Source organism: Heloderma suspectum, chromosome 6 (assembly GCF_057233095.1).
Source record: "Heloderma suspectum isolate Gila_16-S chromosome 6, 16-S_ref, whole genome shotgun sequence".
Taxonomy (NCBI): Eukaryota; Metazoa; Chordata; class Lepidosauria; order Squamata; family Helodermatidae; genus Heloderma; species Heloderma suspectum.
Window position 1 is genome coordinate 39001788 of NC_139463.1, and position 24730 is coordinate 39026517.

The 24730-nt window shown below is 45.5% G+C and overlaps 1 protein-coding gene across 4 annotated transcripts in view; it reads right to left on the reverse strand.

Annotated features, from left to right (window-relative positions):
* Nucleotides 1-24730, reverse strand: part of CHMP7 (charged multivesicular body protein 7) — a 93931-nt gene that overhangs the window by 62270 nt on the left and 6931 nt on the right. For 3 of the 4 annotated variants that reach the window (XR_014783737.1, XR_014783736.1, XM_084803986.1), the window contains exons 1-2: nucleotides 6233-6635; nucleotides 432-606 (exon numbers count right to left, since the gene is read on the reverse strand). Coding sequence is in view for 2 of the 4 variants with exons in the window: in XM_084803986.1 (XP_084660112.1) it covers nucleotides 432-606; nucleotides 6233-6522 (465 nt within the window). In the remaining 2 variants the exon portion in view is untranslated. Of the gene's footprint in view, nucleotides 1-431; nucleotides 607-6232; nucleotides 6636-24730 lie in introns of those variants that run through there. The other variant, XM_084803987.1, reaches the window with a different exon arrangement.

Consider the following 24730-nt stretch of genomic DNA (forward strand, 5'->3'; position numbering starts at 1 on the left):
TATTCTGACAATCCATCTCAGCTTTGTGCGCTGGGCCTGCAAAAATAAAGCAATGATTTAAAGGGAGCTCTGAGAGAGCATTATGAGAATTTGAAGCACACAGCTGGACCAACACACTTCGTAAAATACCAACTACTTACATAACATATGTAAAATAGCAATGTTGCTGGTAATCTCAAACAAATATGTGAATCCATATTTTAACAGTAGTTGATCGTCTGAACATCTATCAAGAACAGGAAGAGAGAAGCCGTGTTTGTGTGAAAGACTTTCTGTGCAGTTCTCTGAACATAGATCAAGGACAGTCAGAGGTCTCTTCAAGTCTTTTCCACATGCTCAACAGGAAATACTTTTCACCATAGCATAAGAGAAATGGATCAACTATCCCTGAATTCCTCACAGTAAGCAAGCCTATGCACAAGAAAACCTACCTGAAGTAACTCCACATAAATCAGAATTTCCTCCTCCTCTGGCACTTTGCTGTCACCTAACACACTAGACAGGGTCCACTTCAGTGGCTTTAGAATGAAAACTCCCACACCCCAGGAGATCCAGCTGCTGTCTACACTGGCCATGAAGTCAGACTCCCTCTGCAACTTGCCACGTCTGATGAGAGAGAGAGAGAGAGAGAGAGAGAGAGAGAGAGAGAGAGAGAGAGAGAAATACTATGAATTTCAGCAAAGCCAAAAGGAATACTTACTTAAATTTGCATGCACACAAAACCTTGTTTGCCATGCTACAGCTTTCTTCTTTTGAAGAACTCAGTGACCGTGTGTGATCCCATATTGGTGATTATGGGCATTCCGCTCACACGGTGGCCAGCCAGCTTTTGTCTGGGACCCCACAAGCAGGACATGAGTGCATCAGCACCCTCCCACCCATATTCCCCAGCAACCGGTGCAAATAGGCATACTGCCTCTGATACTGGAGGTAGCACATAGCTATCAGGATTAGTAGCCCTTGACAGCCTTGTCCTTCAGGAATTTGTCTAACCCCCTTTTAAAGCCATCCAAATTGGTGGCCATCTCTATGTCTCATGGAAGTGAATTCCATAGTTTAACTATGCACTGTGTGAGGAAGTCCTTCCTTTTATCTGTCCTGAATCTCCCACCAGTCAGCTTTATGGAATGACCCTGAGTTCTAGTATTATGAGAGAGGAAGAAAAATGTCTCCCTAGCCACATTCTCCACACCATGCATAATTTTGTACATCTCTAACATGTCACCCCTTACTCACATTTTTCCAAGCTAAACAATCCCAGTTGCTGTAACCTTCCCTCATAGGTTAGTTGCTCCAGCCTCTTGATCATTTTAGTTGCCCTACTCTGCACTTTTTCCAGTTCTACAATAGCTGGGGGTGGGGGGGACCAGAACTGTACACAGTATTCCAAGTGTGTTTACATCTGATCTGAAAGTGGAGGAATTAACATCTGTCCCTTTGTCATGATCAGATCACTTCCTGCTGAGGCTTAGACTCCTGGCGGCCTTCCCCCTCTGCAAGGGTGGGGGACCTATTAAAATGGTCTGCCCCTGGAGATTAATGGATTCCGATGGATTCCAGAGGGCTCTGGGGGATTTTCCTGCTGGTATGGCTGGTGCTCCTGTTGAAGCCCAGGTCACTCTGTGGAATGCAGAGATGACTCGGGCGGTTGACACGATCGCGCCCAAGCGCCCTCTCCCTCTGAGCAGAGCCCGGCCAGCTCCTTGGTATACACCTGAGCTGAGGGCAATGAAGCAAGAGGGGAGACGGCTAGAACGCAGGTGGAGGAAAACTCGTGCTGAGTCTGACCGAACACAGGTAAGAGCCCACTATCTAGCCTACTCTGTGGCGGTGAGGGTGGCAAAGAGACAGTTCTTTTCCACCAGCATTGCATCTTCTCAGTGTCGTCCAGCGGAGCTCTTCCGAGTGGTTCGCGGCCTGTTACAGTCTGGGCCAGGGAGAGCGACGGTGGAACCCTCGGTAGCACGCTGTGACAAGTTTGCACGGCACTTTGAGGATAAAGTTGCTCAGATTCGTCATGAATTGGACACCACCATTAATGCAGTTCCATTGGTAGAGGCGTTCAGAGCACCGTCTGGTCCAGTTTTATTGGATGAGTTTCAGTTACTGAGGCCTGAGGATGCGGACAAGGTGCTTGGCCAAGTCCGATCGACCACTTGTGTGCTTGACCCTTGCCCTTCATGGCTTATTAAATCAAACAAGGAGGGGTTGTCCGGCTGGGTCCAGGAGGTTGTAAATTCCTCCTTGAGAGAGGGAGTGGTGCCTGTCGCTTTAAAAGAGGCAGTACTTAGACCACTCCTGAAAAAGCCTAACCTGGACCCAGAGGATGTTAACAATTATAGGCCAGTGGCCAACATCCCCTTCCTGGGCAAGGTGCTTGAGCAGGTGGTTGTAGGACAGCTCCAGGCACTCTTGAATGAAACGGATTATCTAGATCCATTTCAATCGGGCTTCAGGCCTGGTTTTGGAACGGAAACTGCCTTGGTCGCCCTGTGGGATGACCTCTGCCGGGAGAGGGACAGGGGGAGTGCGACCCTACTGATTCTCCTGGACCTCTCAGCGGCTTTCGATACCGTCGACCATGGTATCCTTCTGGATAGGTTGTCTGGGTTAGGAGTTGGAGGCACTGCACTACAGTGGTTCCGCTCCTACTTGGATGGCCAATTCCAGAAGGTGGTGCTGGGGGATTATTGCTCTGTGCCATGGCAATTGTGCCATGGGGTTCCACAGGGCTCTATTTTATCCTCCATGCTGTTTAACATCTACATGAAACCACTGGAGGAGGTTATCCGGAGGTGTGGGCTGAGGTGCCATCAATATGCAGATGACACCCAGCTCTACCTCTCTTTCTCATCAAAACCAGGTGAGGCAGTGGCTGTTCTGAATCAGTGCCTGGGCACGGTAATGGACTGGATGAGGGCTAATAAACTGAAACTCAATCCAGACAAGACGGAGGTACTGTTAGTGGGTGGTTCGTCTGCCCGGCTAGGTGATATTCAACCTGTTCTGGAGGGGATTGCACTCCCCCTAAAGGATCAGGTTCGTAGTTTGGGGGTGCTCTTGGATCCAGAACTGTCACTTGAGGCACAGGTGAACTCAGTGGCATGGAGCACTTTTTATCAGCTTAGGCTGGTATACCAACTACGCCCTTATCTGGACAGAGATAGCCTAGCTACAGTTATCCATGCTCTGATAACTTCTCGTCTGGATTACTGCAATGCGTTATACGTGGGGCTTCCTTTGACAACAGTCCGGAAACTTCAGCTGGTCCAAAATAGGGCAGCAAGATTGTTAACAGGGACTGGCCTGCGAGCTCATATTACGCCAGTACTTTTCCAGCTGCACTGGCTGCCAGTCCATTTCCGGGCCCGATTCAAAGTGCTGGTGTTAACATTCAAAGCCCTTAACGGCTTGAGGCCAGGTTACCTGAAGGATCGCCTCCTCCCATATGTGCCTGCCCGGACCTTAAGATCATCAGCAGCAGCCCTTCTCCGTGAGCCCCTGCCAAAGGAAGTGAGGCGGGTGGCTACTAGGAGGAGGGCTTTTTCTGTTGTGGCACCCCGGCTCTGGAATGAGCTCCCTAGTGAGGTTCGCCTGGCACCTACATTGTATTCCTTTCGGCGCCAGATGAAGACCTTTTTATTTTCCCAGGCATTTTAGCATTTTAGCTTTCTAAATTTTTACCTTTGCTGTTTTAAATCTGTATTTTAAACTCCTGCACTGCTGCTAGGTTTTATTGTGGTTGTATTGTTATATTGTGGTTTTAATGTTCTATATATTTTAAATTGTTTTATTGTGTGTTGTTTGGTTTTAATTTTTGTGAACCGCCCAGAGAGCTTCGGCTATTGGGCGGTATAGAAATGAAATAAATAAATAAATAAATAAATTTACACCATAGATTTTTATAAAGGCAGCATGATGGTGCCAGTTTTATTCTCAGTTCCCTTCCTAGTTATGTCTAACATGAAGTTTGCCTTTTTTACAGGAGCCACACACTGGGTTGACATTTTCATTGAGCTGTCCACCACAATCTCTTTCTTGGTCAGCCCCAGTTAGCTCAGATCCCGTCAGGTTATATTTGATGTTGGGATTTTTTGCCCCAACATGCATCACTTTACACTTGCTTACACTGAACTGCATTTGCCATTTTGAGCCAGTTCTCCCAGTTTGGAGAGATCCTTTTGGAGCTCCTCACAATCCCTTTTTGTTTTGACCATCCTAAATAATTTGGTGTCATTGGCAAACCTGGCACTTCACTGCTCACTCCTTACCTCCAGATCATTTATGAACAGGTTGAAACGCTCTGGTTCTAACACAGATCCCTGTGAGACCCCACTACTTACACCCCCCCAATTGGGAGAATTTACCATTTATTTTTACTCTCTGCTTTCTGTTCTTTAACCAGTTATTTATCCATAGAAGGATCTCTCCTCTTATTCTATTACTGCTAAGTTTGCTCAGCAGTCTTTAGTGAGGGACTTTATCAAAAGCCTTTTGGAAGTCCAGGTAAACACTGCCTACCATATCCCCCAGCCCCCTCTACATGTTTACTGACACTCTCAAAGAACTCTAAAAGGTTAGTGAGACAGGACTTACCTTTACAGAAGCCATGCTGATTCTTTTTCAGGAAGGCTTATCCTTCTATATGCTTACTAATGTTATCTTTAATAATGCTTTCAACCAACTTGCTTGGAACAGATGTTAAGCTAACCAGCCTGTAACTTCCCAGATCCCCTTTGGATACCTTTTAAAAAATTGGTGTTACATTGGCCATCTTCCAGTCCTATAGTAGAGGCTGATCTTAGGGATATGTTGCATTTTTTGATCCTACAAGTAATATTTTGAATGCAGTATGCATTAGGGCTAAATTTAGTATTATCGCTGTTAATTTGTAAGATGTAAATAAAGGCTTGGACGGTTTAGAACCAGCACCTTCATCCATATGGACCTGTCCAGGCTCTAAGATCAGCTCCAGAAGCCTGCTTCTGGCCCACTAGCAAAATCATTCAGGTTTGTTGTTGTTCAGTCGTTAAGTCGTGTGCGACTCTTCGTGACCCCATGGACCATAGCACGCCAGGCCTTCCTGTCCTGTGCTCTCTCCCGGAGTGTGCTCAAGTCCATATTCATTGCATCGGTGATGCCATCTAGCAATACCTTTTCAGTGGTAGCGCCATACTTGTGGAATTCTTTTCCCCAAGAACTCAGCTCAGCCCCTTCTCTTGTGGCATTTAAGCAGTTCTTAAATATATATTTTTTAAACTCCTTCAGGCTTTTTATTGATTTTATTGGTGACCCCCAACATGTGTTCTCTATCTGATGTTGTTTTTATTATGTTCATTCAACTGCTTTGTTTTTAACATATTGTAAGACCCTTTATATTGTAAAGTGGGCTAATAATATGCTAAACAAGAATATTAAGCTCTAGACTTTCTTCTCATGTTTGATTAATGTATTTAGGGGCACCTTAAAACTGTATAGACTAATGGATGTATTGGGGCATAAGGCCGTTGTGGACTATAGTCCATTCATCAGATGCATGAAGTGTTATTCCCAGCTAGCAGAGGAAAGAGAGAGAAAGATACACAAAAATAGATTGGGGAGTGGGGGGGGGGGCGGCAGAATGTAAACAGTGAGGCTAAAAGTCAACATAACACAAGGGATATGGTTTGTGTATACAATATTAAACATAGAGCATGTAGAGTCAAGTGAATGCACTGTAAGTACAGCAATAATTCACAATAGCAACTTCCAGCAGGGTAGCTGTGTTAGTCTGATCCAACAAAAACAAGAGCCCTGTGAAACCATAAAGATGAACCAATTTCTCTGATGCCACAGAGGTTTTTCTTGTTTTTATGGAGATAAATTTAGAGACGAATGTCGATATAATTTGATATATGGAGTTGCTAACCATATATAAATCCTAAGGATAACAATCATGCTGTAATGGATGCTAGAATTCAACTGTCAGTTATAAAACCGTAAATGAACCTTAAATAAAAAGGGGGGGCTGGGCTCCAACTCTCTCTCACACAAATAAAGGTACATCACTAACACCTGCCATGCTGCCCCCTTTCTTCTCCCTCCGGAAGCCCCACCAGCTACCCGCGAAGACGCCCCCTCCCCATGCGTCTCAGTGATCACTCAGTGGTCAAGGAACGCGCGCTCTGCACACGCTCAGAAAGCAGGTCGTTAGGCACCCAAAACCAAAGCTGAAAAGCCCCGGCCACGGTACCTGAGCAGCTCTCGCAGGACGGTGCCCAGCCCCAGCGGGACGCTCCCCCGCCGCTCGAAGGCCTGCTGGAGCTCGCGGAGGCAAGTGCGGACCCCTCCCCGGCGGCGCCCCCACTTCAGCACCAGCTCGCTCCAGAAGCCCATCTTGCTGTCCCACTCGGTGGCGTTGACCTCCCGGCTCTGCTTGAAGGCCGAGAACAGGAAGGCCATGCGCTCTTCATCCGTCTCCCACTCCGGGGGCAGGTCCCCTTCCGGGGCCGGCGCGACCCGCGCCTCCTCCGGCGAAGACATCTACGCGAGCCCCCGGCTTCGACCACGGCCTAGCCTCCTTCGCCTCTCCCCGGCCAGGCGTTTCCTCAGCGACGGGAACGCGCATGCGTCTCCCCTCTATTCGGCACGCGCACAGAGCCGAGTCGGCTGGCGGGAATCCAAGCGTAGCGTTAGAAAAGGTTAGAGATATAATCCGGCTGAGTAGCGATAGAGCTTCCTGGTTCCTTTGGACGCTATTTTTTCTCTCTCCTCCGGAGCTTAACTCTCACCTGTACATATACAATCATTGAGAAATGCAGGACGTTCGCATGTCTGCCATCATCACCACCACCACCTTGAAACAAAAGATAGCTGCATACCCTTTCTGTCCAGATTTTATTTCGTGTAAAAATGGTGATATTTTTAAAGAGGAAAAAAGCATTGAAACTGATAAGCCAATACATTCCGATATCCTCAAATAGCAGCACAGTTTGGACTGTGCCTGAGAAAGAGTGGCTTACAACAGCCCTGCAAGGTAGACCACAATTAATATTTCAGGTTCAGAGGTGGAGCTGAGGTTGGTTTGGATCCCAGGCAAACATTCCCCATATAAAGGGGAAATTAAGGGTGCAATCCTATGCGTGTTTAGACAGAGAAAAGGCCTACAACTCCCAGCATTCCCCAGGCAGCAAGGACTGCTGGGAGTTGTAGGCCTTTTCTCTGTCTAAACATAGAATTATAGAATAGTAGGGTTGGAAGGGGCCTACAAGGCCATCGAGTCCAACCCCCTGCTCAATGCAGGAATCCAAGTCAGAGCATCCCTGACAGGTGGCTGTCCAGCCTCGTCTTGAATGCCTCCAGTGTGGGGAATGCCTGTTCAGGCAGGCATTTGGGGTGGGTTAGGGTATTTTAAAAAAGTTTTATGGTAGAATTTTGTTTTAAATTGTTTTATGGTATGTTGTACATCGCCCAGAGTGGCTGGGTGACCAGCCAGATGGGCGATTAATAAATTTAATAATAAATAAATAAAATAAATAAAACCCACTGCCTCCCTAGGTAATTGGTTCCATTGTCGTATTGTTCCAACAGTCAGGAAGTTTTTCTTGATGTTCAGCCGGAATCTGGCTTCCTGTCACTTGAGCCCATTATTCCGTGTCCTGCACCCCGGGATGATTGAGAAGAGATCCTGGCCTTCCTATCTGTGACAACCTTTCATGCATAGGATTGTGCCCTAAATGTGTAAAAACTGAAAAGATAACCACACTTTTTCTCATGAAATAATGCCTGACCTAGTGAGAGCACAGATCCTTCTCTTTCCTGCTACCTTTTGTTCGAGGGTAACGTGGAGGAGAGACATGCTGCTGCCCCATTACACCTATGCTAAAATTCTGCTTTTCCTATGTCAGCTCTTACTTCCATCTTGGGAGAGACCCAGAATGGCTTCAAAAATGAATCCAGAAGCTGCCCATCATATGCGAGTCTACACGATACAGCTCTACCACAGAACAACTACTAGAGTCATGCTACATGCCTCCCCCTTCCCCACGCCCCGTATTTATATTTGGGGATCCCAATCCCATGCTTTCAGGGCAGTAGTAGCAAAGACAACGAAGGGAACTGTGGCGTAAACTTTGGCGGGCTAGAAGCCGACTTCATCAGAGGCATAAAATGTCATCCTCACAGTTTGTGTACACGCATGTATCGTGTGTATACACGCACACAGAAATAGAGAAAATGTTTTAAATAGTGGGACCAAAGAGCCATGGAGTGCAAGAGATAATTATGCTTGTGAAATTAATATGCAAAGCTCAAATACATACAAGATAAAACAAGTGATAGTTTACAACGGCAGTAATTGGTGATGACAATCCTAGCTTTGTTAGTGGGAAAGAGAAACATTAGGCTGGATCCAGGATTAGTCATGCGTAGACCACTGGATCCACTAAACTCAATGGGATAATACTCCATGAGTCAGATGAAGTCCACAAAAGCTTCTGCCAGAATAAATGTATCAGGGCACAATCCTATGCATGTTTAGACAGAAAAAAGTCCTACAACTCCCAGCATTCCCCAGCCAGCCAAGGAGCTGTAGGAATTTTCTGTCTACATGTATAGGATTATTCCCTTAGTCTCTAAGTTGTCACAAGACTCTTTACTGTTTTTGCTGCAATAACCTAACACTGCAGCCTTCTGAGAATGGGCCTTATGTTACTCATGAGTCATGACTAACTCACCCCACTGATTTAATTTTTCAATTGGTTTATGAAGCCAGGTGGTGCAGCTGCCTATTTATGTACATTCTACATTTTGTTGTTGTCATTTTTGTTGTGGTTTGTTTTGGTTTTACTAGGATTTTTAAAAAAAAGTTTTGTAAACTGGTATAAGATGAAAGGTAGCATATAAATATTTTAAATATATAAATACTCCGAGCATGACCAAGTCTGGATATAACCAATTGCCTTGACTGAGTTCTAACCCAATAGAATCAAATCTACTAATACATTCTTAATTACACAGGGTGATGGAGGTGGCAATTTCACAAGTTCTACCTTTGCTGCAACATGAGGTGTGTTTGGGATAGAATATTTTTGTCTGCACTGTTTCAACGTGTCAATATCAGTGCATTCCTTTACGTCAGTCCTGTTGTGCTCAACACTTTTAGTAAGTATGTTCAGGGTAGAGTGCACACTGAAGCCCCTTTCATTTCTGAGGCGCTGGTGTGCAATTAATGATGTAACTCTGTGGTCGCACATTCATATAGTTCAGAATCCGCTGTGTTTATAATGAAATCAAGTAGCACACACCAATGCAGAGTGTTGTAATTGCAGCAGAAGTAGGGAGAGTTTGAAAACTCAAATGTGCTTTATCATTTTTTATAGCACCAGTACATGTCACAAGTCATACTATAATGTTGCAATTGAAGGAGTAGCAGAAGGTCATGCTGTTTCAGTTTCTCCACATACCTCCAAATGACATCACAGAGCTATCTTTGTAAATGTACAAAAAGCCCAGTAGACTACAGAAGAAACCCTGCTATTAATATTAAAAACCAGGCATTAAATATTAATAATATTTATTAAAATTAAAAACCAGGCAGGTTAACTGTGCTACTTTTCAGCCGATATTTTATGAGAAATGCAGCTATGCAAGAATGCTGCCTCACTGGGGTGGAACATGAGTTGCTGCTTAGAATTTCATTCCTGGGCACTTGCCCAAACGGTTAAAGTGGTAGAGCCATGAGAGTGGGGGGAGTTTGTGCACTCAATATTTTCTTTATTTCTGTGCTTTCTATTAAAGCTGTTACCCAATTTAGACTGCAATCCTATACACACTTTGTTGTTGTTGGTCAGTCGTCCAGTCGTGTCCGACTCTTCGTGACCCCATGGACCATAGCACGCCAGTCCTTCCTGTCCTGCGCTCTCTCCCGGAGCGTGCTCAAGTTCATATTCATTGCATCCGTGATGCTATCTAGCCATCTCATCCTCTGCCGTCCCCTTCTCCTTTTGCCTTCAGTCTTTCCCAGCATCAGGGTCTTTTCCAGAGAGTTTTCTCTTTGCATTAGGTGGCCAAAATATTTGAGCTTCAGCTTCAGTATCTGTCCTTCCAATGAGCACTCAGGGTTGATTTCCTTTAGGATGGACTGATTTGACCTCCTTGCAGTCCAGGGGACTCGTAAGAGTCTTCTCCAGCACCACAGTTCGAAAGCATCAATTCTTCGGCGCTCAGCCTTCCTTATAGTCGAGCTCTCACAGCCATACGTTGCTACTGGGAAAACCATAGCTTTGATTATACGGACCTTTGTCAGCAAGGTGATGTCTCTGCTTCTTACTATGCTGTCTAGGTTTGCCATAGCTTTCCTCCCAAGGAGCAAGGGTCTTTTAATTTCATGGCTACAGTCACCATCTGCGGTGATCTTGGAGCCCAAGAAAATAAAATTGTCACAGCTTCCATTTCTTCCCTTTCTATATGCCAGGACGTGATGGGGCCAGATGCCATGATCTTTTTTTTTTAATGTTGAGTTTCAAACTAGCTTTTGCACTCTCCTCTTTCACCCTCAACAAGAGGCTCTTTAGATCCTCTTCGCTTTCTGCCATTAGGGTGGTATCGTCTGCGTATCTGAGGTTGTTGATAATTCTCCCAGCAATCTTAATTCTGACCTGTGATTCATCCAACCCGGCGTTTCTCATGATGTACTCTGCATATAAGTTAAATAAGCAGGGCGACAATATGCAGCCTTGTCGTACTCCTTTCCCAATTTTGAACCACTCGGTTGTTCCATGTCTGGTTCTTACTGTTGCTTCTTGACCCTCGTACAGGTTTTTCAGGAGACAGACAAGGTGGTCTGGTACTCCCATCACTTTAAGAATTTGCCACAGTTTGTTGTGATCCACACAATCAAAGGCTTTAGCGTAGTCAATGAAGCAGAAATAGAAGTTTTTCTGGAATTCTCTTGCTTTCTCCATGATCCAGCGATCATGGCAATTTGGCAATTTGATCTCTAGTTCCTCTGCCTCTTCGAAACCCAGCTTGTACTTCCGGTAGTTCTCGGTTCGCATACTGCTGAAGCCTAGCTTGTAGGATTTTGAGCATCACCTTGCTGGCATGTGAAATGAGCGCAATTGTGCGGTAGTTTGAACATTCTGGCGTTGCCCTTCTTTGGAATTGGAATGTAAACTGACCTTTTCCAGTCTTGCGGCCACTGTTGAGTGTTCCAAATTTGTTGGCATATTGAGTGCAGCACTTTAACTGCATCATCTTTTAGGATCTTAAATAGCTCAGCTGGAATACTGTCATCACCGCTAGCTTTGTTGTTACTAATGCTTCCTAAGGCCCACTTGACTTCACTCTCGAGGATGTCTGGCTCAAGTTCATTGACCGCACTATCATGGCTATGAGGGACATTCAGATCTTTTCTGTATAGTTCTTCTGTGTATTCTTTCCACCTCGTCTTAATCTCATCTGCTTCTCGTAGGTCCCTGCCTTCTTTGTCCTTTATCATGCCCGTCTTTGCACAAAACGTTCCCTTGAGATCTCCGATTTTCTTGAAGAGATCTCTAGTCTTTCCCATTCTGTTGTTTTCCTCAATTTCTTTGCATTGTTCATTTAAGAAGGCCTTCTTGTCTCTCCTTGCTATTCTCTGGAACTCTGCATTCAGTTGGATATATCTTCCCCTTTCTCCCTTGCTTTTCGCTTCCCTTCTTTCCTCAGCTACTTGTAAAGCCTCCTCAGACAGCCACTTGGCTTTCTTGCATTTCTTTTTCTTTGGGATGGATTGAGTTGCTGCCTCCTGAACAATGTTACGGACTTCCGTCCATAGTTCCTCAGGCACTCTGTCTATCAGGTCTAATCCCTTAAATCTATTCCTCACTTCCACTGTATATTCATAAGGGATATGATTTAGGTCATATCTGAATGGTTTAGTGGTTTTCCCTACGTTCTTCAATTTAAGCCGAAATTTTGCAAGAAGCAGCTCATGATCTGAGCCACAGTCAGCTCCAGGTCTTGTTTTTACTGACTGTATAGAGCTTCTCCATCTTTGGCTGCAAAGGACATAATCAATCTGATTTCGATATTGACCATGTGGTGATGTCCATGTGTAGAGTCGTCTCTTGTGCTGTTGGAAAAGAGTGTTTGCTATGATCAGCGTGTTCTCTTGGCAAAACCCTATTAGCTTTTGTCTTGCTTCATTTTGTACACCAAAGCCATGCCTGCCTGTTATCCCGGTGATTTCTTGACTTCCTACTTTAGCATTCCAATCCCCTATGATGAAGAGTTTTTTTGGTGTTAGTTCTAGAAGGTGTTGTAGGTCTTCATAGAACCGATCGACCTTAGCTTCTTCGGCATCAGCAGTTGGGGCACAGACTTGAATTACTGTGATGTTGAATGGTTTGCCTTGGATTCGTACTGAGATCATTCTATCATTTTTGAGATTGTACCCCAGTACTGCTTTTCCCACCCTTTTGTTGACTATGAGTGCTACTCCATTTCTTCTAAGGGATTCTTGCCCACAGTAGTAGATATGATGGTCACCTGAATTAAATTCGCCCATGCCTGTCCATTTTAGTTCGCTGATTCCCAAGATGTCGATGTTCAGTCTTGCCATCTCATGTTTGACCACCTCCAGCTTACCTTGATTCATTGATCTTACATTCCACGTTCCTAAACAATATTGTTCTTTATAGCATCGGATTTTCTTTTCACCACCAGACACATCCACAGCGGAGTGTCCTTTCGGCTTTGGCCCAGCCGCTTCACTCTTTCTGGCGCTACTTGGAAATACCCTCTGCTCTTCCCCAGTAGTGTATTGGACACCCTCCATCCTGAGGGGCTCATCTTCCGGCGTCATCTCTTTTAGCCTTGTGATACGTTCCATGGGGTTTTCTTGGCAAGGATACAGGAGTGGGTTGCCATTTCCTTCTCCAGTGGACCACATTTTGTCAGAACTCTCCACCATGACCTGTCCATCTTGGGTGGCCCTGCACGGCATAGCTTATGGCTTCACTGAGTTACGCAAGCCCCTTCGCCACAACAAGGCAGTGATCCATGAAGGGGTATACACACTTACCTGGGAGTAAGTCCAATTGAACTCAGTTGGGCTTGCTTTCAAGTGGACATGCATAGGATTGTGCTGTTAGGCTGCAATGTTATACACACCTAGCTGACAGTAAGTCCCATTGACCTCTGTGGAGCTTACTTCTGAGTAGACATGCATAGGATTGCTCTTTAAAGAAATCTTAGTGGAATAGCTGTAGGGATTTTAACCCATTAATCAATTACAATTTTTAAAAATTTATTATTTGCATACTGCCGTCTCTGTTCAGGGCATCTACCAAGAATGCTAGGCCATGTCCTTGCCCCTTGGGGCTTACAATCTAGAAAATTTTGCATATGTATATGTAGATAAACCCACTAAGGGCACAGTCCTATCGCTGGTAAGCCTCCAAATTTGGAGGCTTACAGGCATCCAATGCAAAGTGGGAGGAACAGCGAAAGCAATCTTCACCTCCACGGTCCTCCTGTTCTGCATTTTGGCTAGAGGGACTCTTTCACTCATCTAGTTGGGGCACTGACTGAGGAGGGGGAGGGAAGGAGACTGGAGAGGCCTGGTGATACTTCCTAAGCTGGCCTCTCCATTCCCCTCCCCTCCCACAGAAATGCCCCCTGTATCTCCTCTCCAAGGTCACTTTTGCTCCCTCAGCCAGTACAGTTCTCTCTGTGCTGGCTGCGAGGGAGAGGGGGTAGGGTGTGCAGATTCATGGATCTGAGCTCTGAAGGCTGTCTCTGACCTTGGATCCAGGAATCTGAAATTACACACACACACCCTGGATGCCATAGGATTGCTCCCTCTGTTCTGTAGACAAAGAACACACTATTTGGACCAGGTTACTCAGAGGTTCTGCTGAATTCAATGGAGCTTACTCACAAGAACATCTGCAGAATTGTAGCTTCACAGCTGGATGCCCAGTGTCACCTCTTGCCCAAGGCGGGCCCTACCATTATATAGAATGAGGTGGCCACCTCAGGCGGCAGGTTTTGGCTTTCATGAAAGGGCAACAAATTGTTAGTTTATCTAATGTATTAAATATATTAAGGGAGCAATTCTATGGCTGCTAAACAGTGTCTAGACAGCCATAGGATTTTTTTGTTTTCTGGGAACCAACTCCCCACTCCCTCCCCTGCTACCTCGTAGGCGGCAACCCCGGCACCGTGCTTGCAAGAGCAGCGAGGAGCAGCCAAAAAGGGGCGTTCCTGGGGGTGGGGAGGGGACTGCGGAAGCACCATTACGACACTTCCTATGCGCCGTCCGGCCTCCCCCCACTCCGCTTCTTAGTGCCCTGGCTAGACAGCCAAAATCGGCTATCTAGCCGCTATTCCAGGACAGCCGGAGTGCAGAGGAGAAGATCCCTTCCATGCTCTGCCCACCCTGCATTGGATAGTTGGTCGCCTCCAAGTTTGGAGGCGGACGACTAACCTCATAGGATTGCGCCCTAAATTGACTTGGGTGAGGGTGGGGGTGCCATTTGCTGTTCCACCTCAGGCAGCAAAACAGCCATGCTCTTGCCGTAGTGGTGTGGTGGGCTAGTAATTCTTTTTCTTTGCTGACTTATCCAAGAGATGAGGTGGGGACTTGCAATGGCCGCAGGGTGTGAAGATGTCCAGAGACTAACACCTTCACCTCACCTTGTCACAGGGGATAGGGAGGAAAATGGCTGATACTGATTTGTGGGGACAGTGTAGGCAGATAGATCTGCTGAAGTTTATGGCACAGCGGCAGCCAGGCTATATAGCGCTACCTGCTAGTCTCATTGCAAATGCAGGAAGGGGGTGAAAGGGAGAGAACAGAAAGCCCTATTCTAACATGGTGCCCAAGAAAACCCTATTCTAACATGGTGCCCAATTAATGTGGGGGCACTTCTTAAATCATTTGAAAGGACTTTAACAAATTAGATTAAGTGTTGCAGCACTACTTTCTAGAAGATTTTATAAAGGTAGTATAATTTAAGTGTTGCCTTTACTAAACTCTTTTTATGATATTGTAAATAAGGTAAAGATGGAGGGATGGATTTCTTCTCTTTTATTGACCTTTTTACCAATAACCTCATGTACTAATCCTTTTAAGCAATTATTTTACTTTATTCACTCATGTACTAACATTCATTGGCTTTATCTTGTGCTTTGTATTATACATTGTTACCGGTTTCTTATCTGCGTGGGTGGGCCTGAGGGAATACCTGGCTAGGGCCTTGACCCTGTTAATAGCCCAGCCACTGTGTTTCCATGGGAACTAATTGTCAGGCCATTTCCCTCAAGTCTTTGGAAATACCTGAAAGGAGGCAAAAGGCAGCCTTACCTTCCTTCCTCTTAGCTAGGGATGAGGTAAGCCAGGTGTCTGAGTGAAGAAAAACGGTAGTTTGGGAGAGACACAGAGAGAGTTGAGGTTGGGTTCTGCAGGCATCTTAGCAGGGGCGGCCCAGACTGCAAGTAGGCGAACCATGCAATTGGAGCCCCCTCCCCAAACCCCGAGGGCAGATCCAGGCTGTTTTTGGTAACCTGAGAGACATTTTGCTCCTATTTTCCATTTAATGAAGAGACACCCCACACACACACACACATCTTCAGAAGCAGAAATATCATTTATAATAAAATGCACCCGAAATTGTGTTTTTTAAAAATAAACTAAGCACTGTGTGAGCACAGAGGGTCTGATAAAAACAACAAAGGAGACAAGCACAGCTGTCTGCTCCGCGAAGGAACAGGAATCCCATCCACAATGGCCAAGGGAAGCCCCTGGAAGAAGTGTCCTGGCTGCATCCTCAGGCGACATAGCCAAGAAGGCACTGCCAGCCCCTAGGCTCAGCCTTCTGAGGGCAAAGGAAGGGGCTGCTGTCAGGAGAGCCTCTCACTTCCTGCCTACAACTGGCAGCAGCCGCAGAACAGGAGAACAGCCCAGGTTGCCTGAGGGAGGACTGGGTCCCAAAGCGGGCAGGAGGGCAGGTGGCCTGACTTAGCCCCAACATCCCCGTTCGGTCCCTCGCTCACCTCCACAGCCTCGATCATATTCCCTCTGTACGTGCATAGGAATTGGAATAATGACAACTTTGTTATTTTGTTGTTGTTTATTTGTTTCCCGCCCCCCTCAAATGTGGCATCCCACTTAACTAGGTGACTGCTTACTTTGCTTATATGGATGAGCCACCCCTGTATCTTAGGATGCTGCTGGGTGTCTCCCTAGAGATCTGATGCAGGAGCAGTGGACTTTGCTGTCTGTCGGAGTGTTTAGGCTGTGCTAAACTATGTTCAGCCTGCGTAGTTGCAAATAAACACAAATATTACAAAACACCAGTAAGCCTCCAGGGACCTCCTTCCAAAGGAAAACAAAGCTGGGTAAGCACTGCAACCCTGGAACTTCTCATTGGTCAGAGCAGAGGGGTGAACACAACAATACATTTACAGTTAAAGAAAGAAGGATAGTAACCTTCAAAAGTAGGTTTGCCCATAGGTCCTGTGTTACCACACAACATTCTTATGAAGCTACTGAAATCCCAGCACTCACAGCAGGTCCCATCACTGATGTTTACCTTGGGCCTCAGCCAGGTCCAGGAGCTGCCATTTTAATTTCCTACAATGCCCCAAAGAATGGTACATTGCAGGCACTGTGGGAAATGAAAATGGCATCAAGCTCTTAGACCCAGCCATCTGGTGCTGATCACATTACTCTTGTCACTGTGTTTGCTGCAGGGACCTCCTGTTGTAAGAGAGGGCCCATCAGAGGGCACTTTGCTGAGGACCCTCTCAAATTTGAAGTTGGCCTTGGTTGCCCGATCTCCAAATAACTACAGAGGTCAGGTCATGGGACAGAGCTACTCTGCACATGTCCTGCAAACTACAATCACATGCATTACATGGAGCAGTGGCTAAATACAGTCTCAGACAACAAACTGGGCAGTTCCGAAAGATAAGAGTTCCTAAAATTAAACTTTCTGGAACCTGGTAGGACTTGTGGCCGAGCCATGATTTGGATAAAAAGAGGAGGGACTGTGTAAATCAGAAATCGTGGATTTTGTTAAGGTCCTGTCTACCTTTTGCCTGATAATTCAAACCTTGCTCTTTATTCATGAGTTTGATTCACATTCATCACCTCCTCCTTTTGAGAGATAGGCAGACCAGAGGACAATGTCTCCTTATCAAGGATGTGTTCTGGGCACAACTCTGCATTCTATCTTACTATAAGAGAGAGAGCCAACCACAGCCTGTTAACAATGCCCTGTGTTGGAAGTCCAAATAAGCTCTAACCGCAAACAATCAAATAAGCTCTAACCTCAAACAATATACACCTTTCTTCTTTCTTTTTTTTTTTTTGCAAACCAGAACAGGAAATGGTTGACTGAATCTCCGCCAAATTTAACCATAGGGCAACTTAGCAGGGGAGGGAAAAATGGCAAGACTAAAAACCGTCCTCCTGAATCTATTTTTTAAATACATGTTTTATTATTTATATAAATTACACATTATGCAATGAATTAATATTGAACATAATATAAATTGTATACAGCCAATAAGAATAAAACGAACAATATATAATACACACTATAAACATTATAAATAAATCTCTCTATGCCACCCAGCTCTATCCTTTTCATCAAATCCAGGTGAGGCAGTCAGTGGCTGTTATCGGTGCCTGAGCACAGTAATGGACTGGATGAGGGCCAATAAACTGAAACTCAATCCAGACAAGCCAGAGGTACTGTTAGTGGGTGGTTTGTCTGCCCGGCTAAGTGATGTTCAACCTGTTCTGGAAGGGCTACACTCCCCCTAAAGGATCAAGTTCATAGTTTGGGGGTGTTTTTGGACCTAGAACTGTCACTTGAGGCACAGGTGAACTCAGTGGCACGGAGCACTTTTTATCAGCTTAGGCTGATGCACCAATGACGCCCTTAACTGGACAGAGATAGCCCAGCTACAGTTATTCATGCTCTGATAACCTCTCGTCTGGATTTCTGCAATGTGTTATATGTGGGGCTGCCTTTGAAAACGGTCCGGAAACTTCAGCTGGTCCAAAACAGGGCAGTGAGACTGTTAACAGGGACTGGCCAACATGATCATATTATGCCAGTCCTTTTCCATCTGCACTGACTGCCAGTCCTTTACTGGGCCAAATTCAAAGTGCTAGTATTAACTTTCAAAGCCCTACACGGCTTGGGCCCGGGTTACCTAAAGGATTGTCTCCTTCCACATATACCTGCCCGTACCCTAAGATCATCTTCAGCAGTCCTTTTCCATGAGCCCCCACCAAAGAAGTGAGCTGGGTGACTACTAGGAAGACAGCCTTTTCTGTTGTGGCACCCCAGTTGTGGAATGAGTTCCCTAGAGATGCTTGCCTGGTGCCTACGTTACCCTCTTTTTGGCGCTAGGTGAAGATCTTTTTATTTTCTTAGGCATTTTAGTGTTTCATCTATTCATGTATTTTAAATCTTTGCACCACTGCTAGGTTGTATTTTGAGGTGGGGTTTGTACTGTAGTTTTAAACTTTTAAACCTTTAGATTGTATTTTATGGTCTTGTATTTTATGGTTTAAATTGTTGTGAACTGCCCAGAGAGCTTCAGCTATTGGGCGGTACAGAGCTGTAATAAATAAATAATAATAATAATAAATAAATCTAACCATCCTATAAAATATTATAGCAAGACAAAAACTCTTATATGTATCAATATCAAAATTGTATCACAATTTCATAAAAGAAATGAAAGGAAAGCGGCTAATATTAAATTTTCCCATTTTTGTTTCCTCTCCCTCAATCTTATAAACTCTGTTAGTTTTGTCAGTTCTGAAATTTTCCAAACTTTTATTAATCATTCAGTAAGTGAGGTGATGGAGGTGTTTCTCCAGTTTTGAGCTACCAAAATTTTGTTGCAGCCGCTAATAAGTTCCATGTAAACCCTCTTTAGGGTGCAATCCTATGCAGATAGGCGGCCGCCTCCAAACTCGGAGGCGACTGCCTATCCAATGCAGGGCAGGAGACGCATGGAGGGGATCGTTCCCTCCGCACTTCTCCTGCCCTGCATTTTTGGCTAGACAGCTGTCTAGCTGCAGGAGGGCGGAGCGGGGGACAAGGCTGCCATACGACACATAGGATGTGTCATACCGGCATTTCTGCCTTCCCCGCCCCGGAACGCCCCCTGGAATGCCCTGTTTTGGCCGTTCCTGGAAAACCAGATAGCCTATGGCCATCTAGCCACTGACTAGCGGCCATAGGATTGCTCCCTCCATAAAGCAAACCATTCTAAATAACCTAACAGAATTATCAGGTGATCTAAGAGTGTACCTTAAGGTTGTACGGTTGCATGTAAGGTTGTATTCTTTGGGCAATTCCACCAAATATACTCAAAATCAGTGTAGTCATGGGTTAATTTTAAGTCTTTACTCTGTTGGGTGGGAGCAAAAGACTCCACCTCAGACTGTGCTTTTGTTTTACTTTCATTTTCCTATTCTGTGCAGTTTGGTTTCTTTTTTAATAAACAGATTGTGATTTGTGCCTACAAAAGTGAGTAGAATCTGACTTTTTTGAAAAATGCGGAACTTAAGGATCAGCTTTCTGAGAGCCACACCTCCAGGATTGGAACCCACTGCTCTTCGCTGCCAGCCTTCCACAACAAGGTGCCCTCCAGACGTGTTGGAGGGCTCCCATGATTCCTAGCTAATTGGGGGTGCTGGGAGTCGTAGTCCAACACATCTGGAGGACACCAGGTTGGGAGGCTGACCTAGGATACAGTGCAATCTGTGCTGAAGCATCATTTGTCTGGGCACAAGCACAGATGTGTACATCCTCCTGTGCGCGCGCGCGCGCGCGCACACACACACACACACGAGTGTATTGGAAAACAGATCGGTATACTTTGGCTTTCTTTCAGTTCTTTTTGTTTAAACTCGTTATATTTCCCTTTGCTTGATTTGTAGTTTCAACCAGGCCAACTACCGTAGCATGTATGGTTATATCAATGATACACAGGTGACGAAAACCCTTAGACTCTCTTCCCTGGAGTCTCAATGTCCTCTGGTGATTATGGTGCATCTCTTTCCCACCCCCATACACTCAGCAGCCACAACCTGTTGGCTCCTTCTGCCTGAGCACAGGAAATGCCAGTGGGAACAATGGAACTCAATTCTTGAGAGAATTTGTCACAGTAGAGACTCATACACATCAATTTGTCTCTCAACAAATTACAAGTCCCAGAGTTTCCTGTATATGCATATGCACGCATACACACGTGCACACATACTTTTCCTTCCTTCTAGATACAGACATATGAAAACTGTAGAGTGACAATGCAATTGTCTGGAGGGTTGCTTTGTTATGTTTAGTGCTCACTCCCCCCCCCCACCTTCCCTAGGGAAAAATCCAACACAAGTCCTACTTAGAGTAGACCCATTCATATAAATGGGACTTAAATTACGGATGACTAACTTAAGTCCCGTTCATATCAATGAGTCTACTCTAAGTAGGATTTGTGTTGGCTTTTACCCCAGTGTAGAAATAAGAGCTGGGGGGTTATTTTGTGTGGGAAAACATCTGGAGAGGAAATGAATTTAACAGCCACTCCTCTCACTGGTCCTTTGCTCAAGATTACAGCCTGGGGGGCCACTTAGGCACTGCCAAAAAAAAAAAAAGAGGACAGAACATCTGGAGGGCACCAAGCTGGGGAGGCTGGTCTAGGGAAAAGGAGATTGAGATCTATCAGATAGTTTGAGACCTACTGGAATTTCCAACAAGCAGATAATCTTGCAGGAAAATCTCACCCTAGCCTAAGAGTCACTGGCCGTGTTCACACAGAATGGTAAGTGAGGATTCTAATGAATCTTGATTTACCATAAATTAGACTGTTCCTGCTTGGCTTCTTCCACTAGTGCGAGCAGCTAAACAAGCCAGAAATTGTTTGCGTACCATGTCATCCAGCCTGTAGTGATGGCCACCACTTTGGATGGCTTTAAAAGTGGATTGGACAAATTCATGGAGGATAAAGCTATCAATGGCTACTAGTCCTGAAGGCTATATGCTACCTCCAATATCGGAGACAGTGTACCTATGAACACCCATTGCTGGGGAACATGGGTGGGAGGGTGCTGTTGCACTCATGTCCTGCTTGTGGGTTTCCCACAGGCAGCTTGCTGGCCCCCGTGTGAACAGAATGCTGGACTAGCTGGGTGCTTGGTCTGATCCAGAATGGCTCTTCTTATGTTCTTAACCCAGCATTTGTGTTTATTTATGTACTACTACATTTATATCCCGCCTTTTTTCCTCTTGCAAGGAACCCCGAGTGGCTTACATAGCCCTCCTCTGCTCCCTTTTATCCTCACAACCCTGTGAGGTTGGTTAGGCTGAGAGTCAGTGACTGGCCCAAAGTCACCCAGTGATGTTCATGGCTGAGTGGCAACTAGAACCCAGATCTTCTGAGACCCAATCCAGTGCTCTATCAACTACATCACAGTGTTACACCCTTTACAAGCCAGGACCATAAACCAGGATTTGTTTTTGGCTTATGAATCCTGGCTTGTTTGGAAGAAAGAAGCCAGTATCCTGGGCTCAGGCAAAATGACAGGCAAACCATTTTTGTTTTGTTTAGCTGCCCCTTGTACTAGCTGCTAACAGGAGGAACCAAGCAGGGGAGAACAGGCTGTGTGCACTAGCATATAGCTTGCCCACAGTAAATCAGGATTTACCAGAATCCCGGCTCACCGTTCTGTGCAAATGTGGCCACTGTTTTGTTCTGGTTTATTTAACTGGACAATTTGCCAAAATAGTTACATCAGCTGGAACACTGAGCAGACTAAAGACGCTGGATGGGAAAAAAGAGTAGAGCAGCCTTCCTCAACATGGTGCCCTCCAGATCTTCTGGATTACACCTCCCATCAGCCCCAGCCAACATTGTCAATGATCAGGGCTGATGGAAGTTGTACCCCAAAACATCTGGAGGGTACCATGCTGGGGAAAGCTGGAATAGAGCATGATCCAGATGTAAAAGTATTTTATGTTAATGTCGATTAATATTAATAATTTGAATACCTGTCTAATGGCACTAGCTACAGATTCAGACAACAAATCAAACAATAAGGGAGACACAGGTCACCCCTATCTAGCACCTTGGTCTAATATAAAGGAATTTAAAAAAAAGAAAAAAAGACTGTTACTTTTGGACTAAGAAAGATAAACTGTGGGGCAGTTTAATTTTCCTAATGTGTCGAACAGGAAATTCCAAAGAATCTTATCAAAGCAGATTTCTTAAAGAGATATTTCGTCAAATTTTGGTTCGTGTCCCAAGAAATTCTTTCCAGTATCTTAAACAATAGTAATCCTATGATGCCTGTTACACATAGTTGAGATTATAGCTGAGTCATACCAACTTTTTTTGAATTCTGCGGTTATGTCGTTGGAGGGTGGTGGCTGTTATTTTCTCTCCTAAACAATTCCTGAGTTTCAAGCATTCACAAGTTGGGCAACTTCTGCACCCAAAATGTTTGCATGCCTGAAGAAGAAAATCCAAAAGACGTGCCTTCCCTACACACCTCTCCCACTAATGAACCTGGTAAATTCTCCTGCACAACCTAGTTGAAATGAATGGGGGGAAAACACAGAGCACTAATGTGTGCTTCTGCACAGAATATATTGCTTTTCACAAGGGTGTGCACTGGAGATCTGTCCAGTGGATTGTGCCTGATAAGTCAAATCTGACTTCTCTCCACTTCGCTGCCCTCGGAAGCACCCCAAATCCTGCTGCCTGCTGCAGCTGCTTAATCTTTCTTTGCAGATACTGTGAGGAAAGAAGCTGCCTGTGGCAGCATCTATAGCAGAAAGTGGCCTCTTTCCTGGCACCCTGAAGATCCACTGTTGCTCTAGCTACAAGTGACTGGGGGGCTTACAATGCTGCACCCTCTCCTTCAAAATAGGACCGTGAAAACCACCAGACCTGCCTATATCTGCTGCAGTAGCAACACTGTCTATACCTTGCTAGAACTCGCCCTAAGAAGGGAATCCCTTCCTTTATCTCTGATCTCTAATGAGAGAGCAGAGATAAGAAGCGATCTTGTCTGGGGCAGGGAGGAAGGCTGCAGCCTTCTCCCTTCCGCAGCAACCCTGAAGCAGCCAAATCATTGCTCTAGCACATCTAACAGCCAGTGGTGTAGTGGAGGCAGGGCTCACAGGGACGCAGCACGGCGCTTTTTCATGAGCAGGGACTCTGATGTCAATGAATTTTCCAAACAACAACATATTGTTCCATGTTTGAACACAAAGTATTTGGGATTACTTGGTCTGGAATGGGCAATGAAAACCTATTTGCTTTACCAAAGATGTGCTCCTGGTGGAGAGGAAAACTCCTAGAACTCCTAGTTTGTTGATATGGATCGACACAGCTGCCTGAAACTTTTGGACTGCCCTTGGAGACTGTCACAATGAGCTCCTGCATTTCCAAATTCACCACTCCACCTCTGTGTGTGTGTGTGTGTGTGTGTGTGTTTTTCAATCCAGCTGGGTGTGTGGATGTTTCTGTTGGAGGGGGAGGAGGAGATATAATGAAGGAGCTTAGGGAAGGCTAATGGGTAATGTTGGGGTGCTAAGGGAGTGTGCAAGGGGGCTGTTTATATGAGAAGGGATCTGTCCATGAGGGCTAAGTTGAGCGGGTGAAGCTTCCACAGAGTAACATATTTTGAAAACCTAAAATGTTTGTGTGTGAGTGAGTAAGTGGGTCGGTGGGTGGGTGACATTTTTTAAAACACCCCTGCATTTTTTCTCAAGACATCCAATTGAAATACCCTTGCCTTCCTCTCAGCTTCACTGTTTTTGGATCCCAGTTGAAGGCTGTATAACTTACAAGGTTGTAAAATCTTAGAAGGGGGCATGGCTGTGACTGTCCTGCACGTCTGAATTTGCCACGACGGGACCCTGCACTTCTGAATTTGCCACGACACTACTGCTAACAGCCTCACTGTTGTATTAACTGCACACAGGGTTGAGCGACATGTAGCCCTCCAGATGTTCTGTCCTACAACTTCCATCCAGAGGCAGCTCTATATTTGGGGTTTATGGGGTGGCCACCCTCTGCCTCTCCCCCATCCACTTGTGGCAGATAAATCCCCCCACAAACAGGTACATTTGCTCCAGAGCACAGCAGGTGGCCGCCGATTGCCACACATGATCTTCTCCTGTCTTCCTCAGACAAGCTCCGTAGAATATTGAGTATCTGTCCTTCCCTCTGCCCCAATGAGCACCAGCCGCCACTGTTTCCATCATCCTTGGGGAGGAGCGGTGGCTCAGTGGTAGAGCACATGCTTTTCATGCAGAAGATCCCAGGTGAGATCCCTGGCATCTCCAAGGAAGGCTCAGATGGAATCCTACCCAAAACCCTGGAAAGCCACTGCAGCCATCGTTGACAATACTGGGCTACACGGACCAGGGTCTGACTCTGCAGAAGACCGCTTCCTATGTCCCTTGCTATTGGCTATGCTGGCTAGGGCTGATGGGAGCTGTAGGCTAAAATATCTGGATAGCCCCAAGTTACCCACCCCTGAATGAAAGCATTGCGTATTAAACTGATTAATGTTGCAATACTGTACCCACTTAACTGAGAGTAAGCCCCATTGAACTCAATGGGATTTCCTTCTGAGTAGACACATAGGATTGCACTGCCACTCAGGTCTACTCAGCACAATGTTTTGTTGAGTTCAATGGGCCTTACTCCCATGTAACCGAGTATAGGG